Source organism: Candoia aspera, chromosome 4 (genome assembly GCF_035149785.1).
Source record: "Candoia aspera isolate rCanAsp1 chromosome 4, rCanAsp1.hap2, whole genome shotgun sequence".
Taxonomy (NCBI): domain Eukaryota; kingdom Metazoa; phylum Chordata; class Lepidosauria; order Squamata; family Boidae; genus Candoia; species Candoia aspera.
This window is the reverse complement of record NC_086156.1, coordinates 105,257,981-105,273,575: the sequence shown is the minus strand read 5'-3', so window position 1 is coordinate 105,273,575 and position 15,595 is coordinate 105,257,981. Positions and strand designations below refer to the sequence as shown.

At 39.1% G+C, this 15,595-nt stretch overlaps 3 protein-coding genes across 3 annotated transcripts; 1 reads left to right on the top strand and 2 right to left on the bottom strand.

The window, feature by feature from the left end:
- Positions 1-745: 745 nt before the first annotated feature.
- Positions 746-1,717, bottom strand: LOC134496853 (olfactory receptor 11G2-like). The gene has a single exon (XM_063302568.1). It carries the CDS (start codon positions 1,703-1,705, stop codon positions 746-748), a length of 960 nt encoding a protein of 319 aa, XP_063158638.1. The 5' UTR covers positions 1,706-1,717.
- Positions 1,718-7,938: 6,221 nt separating this feature from the next.
- Positions 7,939-14,090, top strand: LOC134496852 (olfactory receptor 11G2-like). The gene is made up of 2 exons (XM_063302567.1): positions 7,939-7,948; positions 13,111-14,090. Exons 1-2 carry the CDS (start codon positions 7,939-7,941, stop codon positions 14,088-14,090), a joined length of 990 nt encoding a protein of 329 aa, XP_063158637.1.
- Positions 8,514-9,509, bottom strand: LOC134496104 (olfactory receptor 11G2-like). The gene has a single exon (XM_063301863.1). The coding sequence runs from the start codon at positions 9,492-9,494 to the stop codon at positions 8,514-8,516; it is 981 nt and encodes a 326-aa protein (XP_063157933.1). The 5' UTR covers positions 9,495-9,509.
- Positions 14,091-15,595: the final 1,505 nt, after the last annotated feature.

The following is a 15,595-nucleotide window of genomic DNA, read 5'->3' as shown; positions in this document are numbered from 1 at the left end:
TTGCAGAGGGTCTTGGAGGAAATGTATTACCTGGACCCATTTAAGTTAGGTTTTAGGCCAGGTTATAGTACAGATATAGCAGTCTGTCCACCTGCCCGCCCCCCCCCCCCCCCATCTTCTGGAAAGCATTCCTGGGGAAATACACATGGATCCCACTCTTCAACTGTTCTGGAAGTCTCTTAAGACCTGGCTTTGTTCCCAGGTAACGGTGTTTCAGGACCCCCTGTCATTTAAAAAAAAAAAATTACTTGTGGTCACGTTTCTTAAATCATGTATTTTTAAACATTGTAAGCCACCCATAGTCTTGAGACTTGGGCAGCCTCAAAATCTAATAAAACAGATGCATTTAATAAATTAATTAACAGTCAGAAGCATTTACAAAAGTTAAAGACCTTTTCTCAAGGTAGAAGAAGGGCTCAATAGTAAGGTCCTCTTTCTCTTTGTGTACCTCACCCACACCGGAAATTAATTTCAATCTGTTTTCCTCTTTATCTTGTGCTTGTCATTTGAAATATTTGCTGAGTACCTCAAGTAGTTGCAAATTAGAATTCAGTTCTTTGACCTGAGTTCATCTTGTTGATAAATGACCAAGGAGGAGAACCAGGATAATCTAGCATTTGGCATGGAATTTATAGGGCTCAAGAACTCTAAGAAGGCTTCCTCTTTTCAAAAATATCTCATGCCTTTTTCCTGCTTTTGGGTTGGGGGGGAGAACTACCCAGATCTTATGGGAGGGGAAGGATGTTTATTCTGTAATCTTTGTCATCAGCAATCTTATCATTCTTCTGAGCAGCTTTCCCAGTGCCTCTTTCACCTGATCATTCCTCAAACAGTAAATCATGGGGTTGAGGAAAGGTGTAACAGCAGCATAGAAGACAGTTATTAACTTACTAACTTCGGAGTGGTTTTCTCTCCTTGGAATTAAATACATTGCTCCTACCGTGCCATAGAAAAGTGTCACCACCAAGAGATGCATAGAGATGGTGGAAAAGCTTTTTTTGCAACTGCCCTGTCTGGAGAATTTCATCAAAGTGACAACCACAGTGCTATATGAGTAAACAACAAAGAAGACATTGCCTAAAAAAAAAGTATGCATGGTAATTTGGCAAATCAGGGGAACATCCCCAAGGGGAGGACAAGCCAAGGACAGAATTGGCATAGGATCGCACAGAAAATGATCAATAATATTAGGTCCACAGAAAGATAATTTGGAGATCATAATCACTGGCAGTATATATCCCAGGAAACCAAGACTCCAACAACTGGCCACTAGAACATAACAAGAATTTGGAGACATAATATTTGAGTAGTATAGTGGGTGGCAGATGGCTAAGTAACGATCCAAGGCCATGGCTGAGAGAAAGAAGAACTCAGTGTTGCCAAGAGAAAATAAGATGTAGAATTGCAGGAGGCAGGTATGGAAGGAGATGATCCCATCAGAGGATGCCAGGTCAAACAGCATACAGGATACAGTAGCACTCACATAGCACATTTCCAGCCAGGAGAAATTGCTCAATAGAATGTACATAGGAAGCTGGGACAAGTGAGCATCCAAGTATACCAGTATGATAATGGTGATGTTCTCAGCCAGTGTAAGCATATAGAGAATGCAGAACAAGATAAATAATAGGAATTGCTTTTGCTGGTCCAGTTGGAATCCCAGCAAGATGAATTCTTGGATTGTGGTCTCATTGGCCAACTCCATCTGGAATCACAAAAGAGAATGGGCAGCCTCAAAATCTAATAAAACAGATGCATTTAATAAATTAATTAAATTAATTACAAAAGATAAAGACCTTTTTTCAAGGTAGAAGAAGGGCTCAATAGTAAGGTCCTCTTTCTCTTTATGCACCTCACCCACACCGGAAATTAATTTCAATCTATTGAATCTAACATTCCTTTAGGTTTCCTAAAAAAAAAAAAATTAAAGTCTGATGGCTTATTAAAAGCTAATAACAAATCATTAGTATGCAACTCTGCCTCATCAGATGCATGAAGTAATACACTGGGAGAGGCCTGGGTGAATGGGGAAGGAATAGTAAAAGCAGGTAAGGACAGAGACAGAATTTAGAAAGTGTAAACAGAGAACAGTTACCCTGAAAGACTAATGCTAAGCAGTTATGACTGTACTAGACTGTTATTCCCACTTCAAAATATCCCTTCATTAATATAAATAGTGATGATTTTCAAAAAATAGCATAGATTCATAAAGAACATTTTCATGAACAAGGAACCATTGATATTTGCAGTAATTAGAGAAGATTATGTTAAACAGCGAGCTGTTTTATCTAGTTTCATAATACCTTGGAGAAAAGTTGGGTGATGATGATGATGATGATGATGATGAAGATGAAGACATTTTTTACCTACAAAACTGGGAGGCATTTAAAGATGGATGGATGGATGGATAGATAGATAGAGATATACAATGATTAAAAAGCAAGACTCAAGGCAGCAAATAGATAATATATTAAAAACTATTTGTGAAACAACTTAAAACCCTGAGCAAAACAAAACACATTGATCAAATATAAAAAAGAGTGCACTGTGAATGGCAGGAGATACCTGAATGAGGGGGGCGGGGGGGAGAGAGACAGCAAAAAAGCTCCCTGTTTTATTGCCATACAGTACACTAAAGATATTTGGGAAGAGACCTTACAGTATTTATGTAAACAGTTCAGGTGAGTGTAGCTGGTTACCCCAATGCAGAACCATCCATCTAAATATTTAAATGTTCTGTTTAAGGTTAGTTTCTGTACTTCTGGGCCAGAGGACTTCCTTTTAACTCACCAAGAATTCTGTCCTAACAGTCAGAAATCACGCTGAGACGAGGAGTAGGTCTCTAGTGTTTATTACTGCTACATTAACAGAATCCTAACAAACTGAAGAAGCGTGGGAAAAACCCAGACATATAAACCCCAAAAGCTAAGGCGGGTCTGATCTGTGTCTCTTTGAATGGCTGCTTAATTCCTCAGCACTAGGCATGCATTTTCCACCCTGGATCGAGGCCCCCTCCTGCTCGCCATCAGTACTCATGACAAATTCCACCCCAACTCCCAGCTTATATTTTGGTAATTGCCACAAAGAACTTCTGGAGTGAGCTGGAAAATCTGTAATAATAATCTTAAAAATACATATTTTTTTCTGTAAATAACAACTGTTTCAAGATCAAATCACCTTCAGATTAAATTTTACTATTTACTGTTTAAAAACTATTTTTAGTTTTGAGGCAGCAGTTTTAATTATGGTATAGCTGAACACCATGTTTTCATTGGCTTTAATATTTTGTTTCATTGTTGTTTTTATTGTCTCTTCACACACACACACACATCCCTCTTACAATTTCTTCTGTGCACTGGGCTGAGCTTCTTTGTGGAGAAGATTGTAATATAAATGAAATGAAATAATTATTAATATGGGGTGTTGAGGAAGCTATAATAAATCTCTCTTAGAACATACTGTATGTAATCAGTATAATGTGTATTTTAAATATTTTTAGTAACTATACCCCTAGCTTTTCTTGATTAATTTCATGATAGCTGGATGATCAGGGAGCGTTACATGAATGGACAAAATCATTTGGCTTTCAGTAACTGAATGTTTTGAATTAAGGACTTGGAAAAAAATATTCTAATCAACTCTGATCAGGGTGAATAACACAGAGGATACACTACCTCCCTCCATGTTAAAATAATGCTATATGGGAGAAACATCCCTTCTTCTCTTAAGGGACAAAAAATTAATCCTATACATCTGAACTGTGTTTCAATGAATTTAATAAAGGCTACAATCTTCACTGATATCTATATGGAGGCATTGGAGATTTTTGTGGAATTTGCGCAGAGAAGTTGAGTAATATGAAATAATATTTAGGAACTATACTCTATTTATTATTTCTATGTATAATTGAATGGGCATGAGATGTTGCACAAAGATCCATGCACCACATGGAAACTTTTTTATTTTGTAATACTGATAATTTCTGAATAGTTTTATAGACTTCTGCACAGGATACAATGTATGCCTGTGAAAGAAAGTACAACCAAAAACATCTGCATGACAGAACAAAACTGATTAAAATCCTTGACCTAATTAAATTAAAATCTTGGAAGCAGCCTAGAATTCTGGATACCTCCCACCTCCCCTTCCTCCTACTTGGCTTAACATAATTTGCAGTGGTCTATCAAAATGACCGTTGAAAACCTCTAAATGTTATACTGGGATTGTCACCTACTCCATCCATCTCTCTATAGTTCCAAAATTCTTTTTTATATAATTCCCATTTCTGTACCTCAGCTGAAGTCAAAATGTTCTTCCACCCAGCAAAAGGCTCATCAGAAATACTGAAATAACATTTGGGTGGACGAATGTTGATTTCTACACTGCTGGTTTCCCGCAAGACTGTTGCCTGCTTGATGGTAGAAAAAAATCAGTTTGTATCTATAGACTCACTCAGCTGTTTCTGAATAAACACTCTGGAGATTTATCATCCAGGTTGATGTGGAACTTGTTCTGAAGGATCACTCTGGTTTATTGAATCAATCCAGGTTGATGTGGAACTTGTTCTGAAGGATCACTCTGGTTTATTGAATCAATCCAGGTTGATGTGGAACTTGTTCTGAAGGATCACTCTGGTTTATTGAATCAATCCAGGTTGATGTGGAACTTGTTCTGAAGGATCACTCTGGTTTATTGAATCAATCCAGGTTGATGTGGAACTTGTTCTGAAGGATCACTCTGGTTTATTGAATCAATCCAGGTTGATGTGGAACTTGTTCTGAAGGATCACTCTGGTTTATTGAATCAATCTCCAGACCCTTTCAACTGTTTCTCCAGACCCATTCTACCCCCAAAAAGCCTGTCTTGGGAACAATACTTGTATCAACATCAATTTTCCCCCCAAGAGAAAAGTACAGAGCAAACATCTAAGAAGTTTTCCTTCCCTCCCAAAAATGGAAGATCATGTTATTGAATGTTCTCCAAATATCCTCCACAATGAATACATGGGAGCAGAGGAGGAAACACTGTTTTCCCACATAATGACGCAACAAATGGCAGTTTTGCTACCAACTCTGCTGCATATATTGAGGGACAAATATCTAAAAACAGAGATTTGGCAAATGAGCATAAGATAGTCAGAATAAAATGTGTATGAAAGGGAGAAGGAGTTCAAAATCTTTTGGACATGTAGAAATGGGGATAGTTAACTAGTGCTTCATAATTAACTTTCTAGGTGATATTCTATTTTGTAGAAATGCTAATAAATGCATTTAATATGTGTTTAGACCAAAAAAAAAATGCAGATTCTTCAAGTCTCCAGTAAACTAACAACCTGTCAGCCCTATATGGGAGATCAAACTAAGAAATCAATGCCATATAAGTCAGGACTACTTTTATTGTAACAGCTATAGTAACAGAATCTTGCAAGTCTGTATGTGCTTCCTCCCTCCCTAACCTTATCTTTGTATGAACTAGGGAGGGGCCAGCCTGAGATGTTTTCTCAAGTTATTTTCTTGGCCCAGGCTTGAGCCCTTCTTATCTGACCATTGTCTTTGTAGCAACTCTTCCTCCTGTCCTTCAAGGCCATTCCCTACACTTCCTACACAAGCTTGCCCTAAAAAGAAAGTGCTACCTTTGAAATTCCCCACCTTTTTTTGAAAGTAGGCAATACCTAAGAAAGAACTTTCCAGTCAAAAGTCTGGTGGTATCTCCTTATCAGGAAATATAGGTGTCCATCAAAAAAGTGAATATTTACCCATTCTAGTTAGGCTGGTGCCTTATTTGTTTGTTTCCCATCTTCATAAATTAACATGTTCATATTAATTAATTTAAATACTATACATTACTATTTTATCTTGTCTGAAATTGTAAACCAGCTTCATTTTTAAAAAATATATAGATGAGGGTTGTACTAGACTTTGGCCCTGTGAGGTAGTCCAGACAAGAAACATAACCAGTGTCATGTTCACTGTTCCAATGTTGCTGGTACATCGTAACGTTTCGCATGTCATTTCACAGATACGTGTTTCATTTGGGAAGGGCGGAGGATTCCATCTCGGGGAGTTGTTATCTGTTGGCTGCTGGGTTGGAATGTGTTTGGGTTATCTCATGTGTTCAAGGTTACTTTCCCAGGATGGCAGTTGAAACGGTTACCAGCACCTGGGGGGGGGGGGGAGTTTGCAACGGCAGGGCGAGGGGAGGGATTACGTTTGAAGCGAGGGTTTTTAGTTTGTATTTGGCGTGCTTTTATTCATTCTCAGCTTTCTCTGTATTTGCATACTATTCTTACAATAAATCAGATATCATTAAGTACCTGCTTGTGAGTCTGACTCTGTTAGGATAGGCAATCATTACAACCAGGAGTACTAGGTCTATCTTTACTGTAAGGTTACATTAACATAATCTTGCAAGGTTGAAAGTTTTTCTCCCTTCCTTTCCTTTTATTCTCTGGAAGCCCTTCTGAAATGTTTCCCATGCCATCCTTCTTTCTGTGGGCTGAGATACGTTTTACACAGTGGTTGTCCAGCTTGTGGCTCTCCCTCCTGTCTCCCAAAGTCACTCCCACATACCATGACACTAGAAGACCTCCATGATCCTTTCCAATCCTTTGATCCCATGATTCTGTGAGTAAGTGGAATAGGTGGCATAGTTTTCTGCCTCAAAAACCAAGGGAACAGGGGTTTAAATCTCCATTTAAACATGAGCCAAACCAGAGGACCCCAGATGAATCAATCTCTCTCAGTTTATCTACTGTCATAGGGTAAATGTCAATATACAATGGGTGGAGAGAACTTTTCCAGGGGGCAAGTATTCTTTGGAGGAGATGGGATAAACATTTAATCCATAATAGATCATTTGAAAGAGGAACTTATATGGTTTGGAATTGTGTACATGTTTGTGTGTGTGTGTGTGTGTTTATAATTTTTACTAAAGATTTTTTTTTCATAAGTCAAAGACAAATATAAAGAAGAAAAGAAGAATAAAGAAAGAAAAGAAGAAAGTGCAAAGAAGAACAGAGAGATAGCTAAAGAAACTAAAGTAAATAACTTCTGAACTTCTTTTCAACAGATATTAACAAATTCATCATCTCCCCTCCCTCTTAACTGCTCCAGAGATCCCTTCAGCCCCTTATTTAGTCCTCATCTTTTTCAATTATTAAATCCAAAAATCATCATTTCACTTTTTTCTTAAAAGTCCATAAAAGGTTTCCAGTCTTTCAAAATAAAAAAAAGTATGTATTGTTCTCCCCTCAAATAGGTCAGTTTTGCCATTTCTGCCAATTCTGATATTTTCACAGTCCATTCCTCCATTGTTGGGTTTGGACTTGTGTGTTGATGTGGAACAATAACATTATTTCCCCAGAAAGCATTGGTTGATCTATCCTAGAAGTATCCCCAACGGAGAATCATAACATAGTGACCATTGTTTGGGTATCGATGTCATGATCTAGTTCAGTCACTAGATGGCACTAGACCTAGTTGTATCTCCTTCCTTTTGCAGTTTTGTTCTTGCTTAAAACCAGTAACGATGCTCAATATTCAGCCTAATTCAAGGGTGGGAAAAATCGTACTTGCAGAATGTGGTACATTTAGAATGAAAGAATTTTGAACTCAGAATTCATGTTTGGACAGTGCAATGGAATGTTCAGACAAAAATCCTGTCCTGATTAATCCAAACTTCCTTTATTTCCTCCATAAAATTCATAGCAATGGCAGAGTTGTTTTGGTGGTGCCCTTGATAAATGTGGGAGTCAGAAATCCTTTCCAACATACCCCAAGCAGCCTATCCTTGAGGTCTACCAAATGCTGCCCAACCGTAGCTTAGTTGGCTGAATCCTGATCTAAACTTTCTATGACAATCAAGTTTCTTATGGCAAAAAAATCAGGAGTCTGATAGCATCTTTCCCAAGTAACAAATTTTATTAACAGACATACTTTCATGAGCTTCAGTTCACTTTGTCAGGTGCATAAAGTGGCTAGATAGAGGTGGGATTTAAATTGGGGAGAGGTAGGGGGGAAGGTCGGGAGGAAAAGGAAGGGAAGACAGGTTGGTTACGCGGATATAGGTTACACGCAAGACAGATTACAAGTTCCTTATCAATTACCAACTGTATTCTGTTTCTTGAGACCTTCTGAGATTGCCTGAAACCTTCTGATGTAGGTGAGTTCAACAATTTCTCATTCAATGGAGCTGTTAAAGTCCTACTTTTCCTAACAGTCACTTTGAGATCTGCCATGGAAATGAAATGCTCTGATATTACTTCCTCCTTGAAATATTACAGTCTGAAATAACAACTGCAAGAATAAGCATTATTGGTATTGATATCACTATTACTATTAAAACTGCAAGAATAAGTATTGGTATTAAAGGTACTATTACTATTAACAAGTTTAATGGTTCCTTACTATTAACAAGCAAAATATTTTCCTTGCCCACAGATGAAGCTGGTCTCCCAGTAATACACCCCACCCACCCCCACTTTCACAGCTATTTTATCACCCTACTAAGTATATCTAATACCTGATCCTGATAAAATCAATTCCAATTGCTTTGATTTCCCTGACTCTCTTCCTTCTCAAGAACCTAGCCAATGCTTCTTTCACCTGATTATTCCTGAGGCAGTAGATCAAGGGGTTAAGCAAAGGGGCAACAGCAGAATAGAACAGTGTCATCACTTTAATATTCTCAGTACGATTTTTCTCACTGTGTCCAATGTACATAGTGGCCACAGAACCATAAAAGAGGATCACCACCGCTAGATGAGAAGACACAGTATAAACACCCTTGTTTCCAGTGTTTTCACTAGACTTTTTTACCAGGGTAAAAATAATCCCTGCATAGGAAACCACAATGAAAAGGAAAGTGCCCAGAATCAAGGCAGAAGTGATAACATAGCAGAAAAGAGAGAGGTATCCCAGAGGATGACAAGCCAGGGCTAGGAGTCCTCCAGAGTCACAAATGTAGTGATCAATAGAGTTGGGACCACAAAAGGACAACCTGGAGATCAAAGACACTGGGGCAATGTAGCACAGAAAGCCAATGATCCAACAAATAGTCACCAGGAGGAAGCAGAACTTTTTAGACATAATTTGTGGGTACCGTAGTGGACAGCAGATGGCCAAATACCGATCTAAGGCCATGGCTGAGAGGAAGAGGCATTCAGTAGTGCCAAGGGAGAAGAAAACATAAAATTGGAAGAAGCAGGCATGGAAAGAGATGGCCCCACCTGGGAAGGACAGGTCAAAGAGCATCCGTGGCACTGTGGCACTTACATAACAGACCTCCAGCCAAGAAAAGTTGCTCAGCAAAATGTACATGGGAAGATGGGACAAGTGAGCATCTTGAATTACTACCATGATGATGATCAAGTTTTCAACCAAAGTGAGGATGTAGACAACTGTAAAGGTGATGAGAAGTAGCAGGCGTCCTTGTTGTCCAACTCTGAAGCCAAGCAAAATGAATTCCTGCAGTGTGGTCACATTAAACTCTTCCATCTGGAACACAGTCCCCAGAGAGACAGCTGATCTGAGGTCCCCTATTTAATCCTCAGAACTGATGCAACTTTTTTTGAAATGGTATGAATTATGTTCAAGAGAGAGCAGGCAACAGGTTTTGAAAACAGCAGCCAAAAGAAGCCTGTCCTACTGTAGAATTGCTGGATCGTGATGCAATACATTTCTCTATCAGTAAATGAGATTGTAATATGACCGATACCTATTAAAAAAGAAAGAAGTTGGTTTCAATCTTACCTGCTCTGTTTCTTTTTGCTAGATACCTCATGATTCTCTAACCTCTTTTAAATGCCATCCCTGCCACCCACTTCACACTGAGGTTATTTAAATAGTTAGCATTCTGTGATCTGGAATACATATTCTTGCCTGAGAAAATATACATTTCAGAACAAGAACAGTCCAGACCATTTTTCAGGTCTTAGTAAATCTTACTAAATCCATCTTCTAAGATTACATGATCCTCGTTTGATTTGTTAAGAAATGTTTCTGTACCATAACAGTACAGGATGGGCAGCTCCAACCATACTGCAGGGACATGGCAGTATGTCTGGTGCTCAGACCTTCACTTGCTGGTGAAGAGACAAAAGTTTTAAGTGTGGTTGTATATTTCATACCAAACTTAAATCATTTTTTTTTCAGAAAGACTGCTACGAGTTTCATCCAACAAAGAAAAGCCTTTTGGGAATTGCACTGCTGAGGGTAGGTTTAATTCCATGAAAAACAAGATATCCTATGAGATTAGGTAAATCAATAGATGACAGGTTTCTCAAGGGTATTCAGCTTGAAGACTCAAGGTGAAGGATTGAAGCTGGCAAGGTGGAGACCAGTGATTCCCACGTTTTTTTAGCAAATTAGTAAATAAGGGAGTTTGCAACCACATCAAACTTATCTCACCAAGAAGAAGGTGCGCCTGAAGTGGGATTCCAATGCCCCCAAAGTCTTTCTTTTACTGAAACAGGCCTTCACTTCTCAGCTCATTCTCCAGTATCCAGATCCCACATGCCCCTTTGCTATACAGGCTGAATTGCTCATTTCACCTTGGAAGGTATATTTTTACAATCTACTTTTGAGGGCAGTCTTCTTGCCATGCATTCAGCAACTCCTTTCCATCACGCTCAGTAAGATGTTCTTCAGAGGAAACCCTTGTCTTCTCCCTCATTTTTATTTTTGTTCTTGTTGAAAATGGAGAGAACAGTTTCACAGCTGGCTAGGTATTCCTCCTTCCTTAAGGGAAGACATCTTGAAGTTGTGCATAACCCTCATCTGGCTGCCATTTTGGAGTATTTAAAATGTCCATTTCCTTCTCTATGACTTTAGAGGCTTTGCATTAGAGCAGGTATGTCAAGGCCAAGGTGTTTTTTCTTGCCACATTTTTCTCCATGCCACTAACCAGCTAGATCATTGCATCTCCAAACAGGAGTCTTGTAATAGAGCTTTCTTGGATTTTATTATTGATTTCCACACGTCAAAGGCCTGATTGCCAGCTGACCTCTTCTCTTGTGGCTTCCTCTGTCCTCTTGGGATAGTTTGTTTATTCAACACATTATCTGAAACCAAAGATTCCCCAATCATATCTTACCTGATAGAGGCACTCAGTTCACAATGCCTTGTTGGGAAACTGTATTTCAATTACTGGGCATAATGCTCCACCAATCCTCTCTCTATCACCTGAAAAAATAGACAGGACAAATGCCATCTCAGAGCTTTACTTTTATAACTATGCAACCCAACAACAGGGCAATTGACCTGATCTTTTATCTATGGCTGAGCTTGTTTATAATTCAGTTCCTACTTGTACTCAAATGTTACCATTTCAGGTCACCTACTCACTTCTTGCTGCCAAATGTATCCCAGCAATTCCCTACAAGTCACCAAAGTTCAGTTGAGACATGCCAAGGCCTCATAAAAGCACTCTGCTAACCATCATCACCCAAAGACCCCCAAATTGCTGTTGGGGCCCTAATCTGGCTTTCTACCATATTTGTCCCCTCCGTGTATCTATATAAAATGTTGGATGCCTAGTTCATTGTACCATTAGTCCCTGAAGTTACACAGATCAATCCTGAAGCCTTTCATCTGAGGCTTCCAGTTGCACTGAAAATACATCCAATTTTCCACCTCTCCCTCCTAGTCCTTGAGCACTTCTCTCCCTTCCACTACCCCCCATCTTACTGGAGGTGGAAGAATTCCTACTGTGACTGCCTCCTCTACAACACATTATCTCCACTTGTGAGCTCAGAAGAGTTGGCTTTTAGGCAAGATGAAAGGAATGATCACCTGCAAGATTTAACTGCATTCTACTGTGAGAAAACATAGCATATTTCCATTCAAAACTTAAACAGGCCCAAAGAAATGCCCTTTGGGGTTCATGGATAATGATCTGTTCTTGAGAGACACAATCCCCAAGGGGCACCCAGTGCTTAACACCAGCCTTCGAGGCTTGTGAGTCACACAGCACATCCTTTCTTCCTGCTCAGTCCCTGAATATGACTTTTAAGCACCACTGTAAAAATGAGGAGGTTTCTCATTCCCTAATGCCAACACATTTCAACATCCTTTCTGTTGGAGGGAGTAACGCTGAGGTAAAGCATGAACTATTCTTCTAAAATACTAGAGATTTACATTGTGAGGAAGGACCATGAAAGGATGTATTTAAACAGGTACCAATCTCTCAAGAAACATTAGGTTTCATCAAGGAAATGTTGAGAGAACAATAACATCTGATGGCCAGATTGACATGGAGAAGTGATGACTAGCAATGATAAGACCATGCCTCTGGTTTTTAAACTGCATCCCTAATTGTGATTCAACCAGTCAAAAGATGTGGGTTACTAACTGATAACAGGTAACCTCTAACTCTGTTGGTTAGCTCTTCTGCTTGGCATATAGATCTCAGCATAAAATAGGGTTTAATTTCTAGACTAATTGCTCCTTGATTTGGGAAAGTAGGCAGTCGAGTAGGGCTTTAAGTAAAGGATTCATCTAAACTATTTTGTAAGAGAGTGAGATGTGCAACTTCTGCTTTCTCCTTCCTGAACGTTCCACCTGAGAAAGAGAAAACTAATGTGTAAAAAGAGAAACATTTGGGGGAAGTATCATTGAATGATGAACACATATTTCAATGCAAAAGGTCCCTGGAACCCCATTCAAAAGATTAGGGAGCACCTAATGAGGAAGCAGCTTTGCCTGAGCCCCAGAGGCCCTGCTGTCAACTAGAAGAAACAATATTATATTAATGGACTAAACATTTGATTTGATATGAGGGAGCTTCCTACACCATACTCTGTAAACAAGCCAAGGGAGCTGGCAACTGAAATGTTCTTTTTTGAAAGAAGGAGTGAGAGGAAATTCTAGTCAGGGCTTAATCCTGCCTTCAGTAGTTGCCAACTGCAGAACTGCAGGGGGAGGAATGAGGGGTGACAAATCCTTAATGCAGGCCCGTCCTGTAGAAACAGGAAGAGTCTCCTTCACCCATTTCACACAACTACACAAATATATTAAACAGAGACTTTAAAATCTCCAGACATTTTAGTTAGATTCATCTTAAGGAAAGCACACCGAGGAAGGTTACAATGAAATTAAAGAATATGAATCCAAGATGGAAATTCTGTTATCTCATTCCAGATGGAGTCCGCCAACTGGACTACACTTGAAGAATTTGTTTTGTTAGGATTTGGAATTTCACAATACCACTGCTTGCTGCTCCTCATCTTTTTCACTATTCTCTACGTGCTCACCTTGGCTGAGAACATCACCATTATTAGCCTGGTGCTTCTGGACACCCATCTGGGCCAGCTGCCTATGTATATCCTGCTGAGCAACTTCTCCTGGCTGGAAATGTGCTATGTGTCCACCACAGTGCCTCGCATGCTCTTTGATTTAGCAGTCCCTGGTGGGATCATTTCCTTCAATGAGTGTTTCATCCAGTTCTACATCTTCTTCTCTCTAGGCAGTACTGAATGCTTATTCCTCTCAACCATGGCTTTGGATCGGTATCTGGCCATCTGTCGCCCACTACACTACTCACATATTATGTCTCACAGTTTCTGTTATGCTTTGGTGGCTTTTTGTTGGCTTCTTGGCTTCTTGTGGTACATTGTTCCTGCAGCGTTGATCTCTCAATTATCCTTTTGTGGTTCCAATGTTATTGACCATTTTTTGTGTGATCCTGGTCCAATCCTATCCTTGGCCTGCCCTCCACTTGGAAATGGTCCCATTCTAAGCCAGATTTTAGTCAGTGGTCTGGTCACAGGCAATATGCTATTTGTTGTGCTTTCCTACAGTATTGTAATTATCACCCTGATAAAGAGTTCTAGCCAGGGCAGTCGCAGGAAGGCCTTTTCTACTGTTTCCTTCCATTTAATTGTGGTCTCACTTTTCTATGGCTCAGTGGCAGGGATGTACTTAATACCAGGAGGGGAAAGTCAGGTAGGTGTCACTAAGGCAGTGACCCTCTTCTACACTGCCATTACACCCTTTCTCAACCCCTTGATCTACTGTCTGAGGAACAATCAAGTGAAAGAAGCAGTGGGCAGATTGCTAAGGAGAAAGGGGAGATTGAGAAGGAACAAGGAATAGTCTAAAAATTGCAGAGGAAGGATACAAGCAAAATCAAACCCAAGTGCCACAACATACAGTCTAAACCAAAAGCATGCTTCCTTAATAATGTTTATGTCATTCTGAAAAGCAAAATTCCCTTGTCCAAGTCTGCCTCTAAGCCTCACCTGCCTTCCATAATATGGAGAGAAAGCTTATCAAATTAGCACATGAGACAAAACTGGATGAAATAGCTAATATCCTACATGACAGAAATACAAGTGATCTAGATTTGCTTGAAAAATGGTCTGAAGGCAACAGAATGAAATTTAGCAGAGGGAAGCAAAATATCTCACCCAGCAGCAGAGCCACATTTAGACTTGGTGGGCCCTAAGCTATATAAAGCTTGGAGGCTCATTGTTAAAAAGCTATACCAGAAGGTCTAAGGTGCATACCAATCAGGACCTTGGGTTGCCATAGAAAAATTGAAAACAAATATACGCCTTTTAATTATTTAACAGCAAGGTATTTAAAGCGAAAAATACAAATTATTTTCAAATGAATGCATTTATTGATTACATATATTATCATTTGGCTGGCTCGATCTCTCTCAAAGGTTATAATATAGTATTCCCTGGAAACAATACTTAAACGTATTTTTAAAAATAATTTGAAGAAATATTACTATACATACAAAATGTTGACAAAATAAGTAATAACAATCACTTTTACTGCAGAAGATATCTGCAGACCCTTCACATCCTGGACATAAACGGTTTCAACTTCTACCATCAGGACGGAGCTACAGGGTACCGTATGTCAACACATCTAGACATCGAAACAGTTTTTTTCCTCGTGCCATTGCTCTGTTGTACTCCTAATTAATATAGCCTGAAATAATGATGGACAATGCATGGTAAGATATGACTGCTACGATGTGACCAGTAATGCTCTGTTAAATGTGAACATATGTTGGACAACAGATGGAGTATATTGTCCCTTAATTCTCCCTTTAAATATGAGTGTGTGTTAGTTAATAATTGTAATATTATTTCCTTCAATTTTTTTTCTTTCTTGATTGTATAGTTTTAGTACATAACATTTCTACTTTATTATTGTTTATTTTCTGATGTTATGTAAATATATTGAGAGCTCTTGCACCTAAGTCAAATTCCTTGTATATCTAATCATACTTGGCCAATAAAGTATTCTATTCTATTCTATTCTATTCTATTCTATTCTATTCTATTCTATTCTATTCTATTCTATTCCATTCCATTCCATTCCATTCCATTCCATTCCATTCCATTCCATTCCATTCCATTCCATTAATAGAAGTTATAATGAACTCATTTGCAAAATCAGAGAACTGATACTTTGAAACTTTGTGAGGCCCTGTGGATTGTGAGGCCGTAAACTGTAGCTTGTTTAGCTTATGCCTAAACCTGGCACTGCCCAGCAGGGCAGCTCATGACTCCTCCCTCCAAGAGGAGCCAAGCTTGCCACCTAGCTATGTCACTCCTCCTGGAGCTCCAGAACATCCAGCG

What these genes read in the sequence shown, in the direction of transcription:
- LOC134496853 (XM_063302568.1), bottom strand. Translation starts at nt 1,705, where the DNA reads ATGGAGTTGGCCAATGAGACCACAATCCAAGAATTCATCTTGCTGGGA.
- LOC134496104 (XM_063301863.1), bottom strand. Translation starts at nt 9,494, where the DNA reads ATGGAAGAGTTTAATGTGACCACACTGCAGGAATTCATTTTGCTTGGC.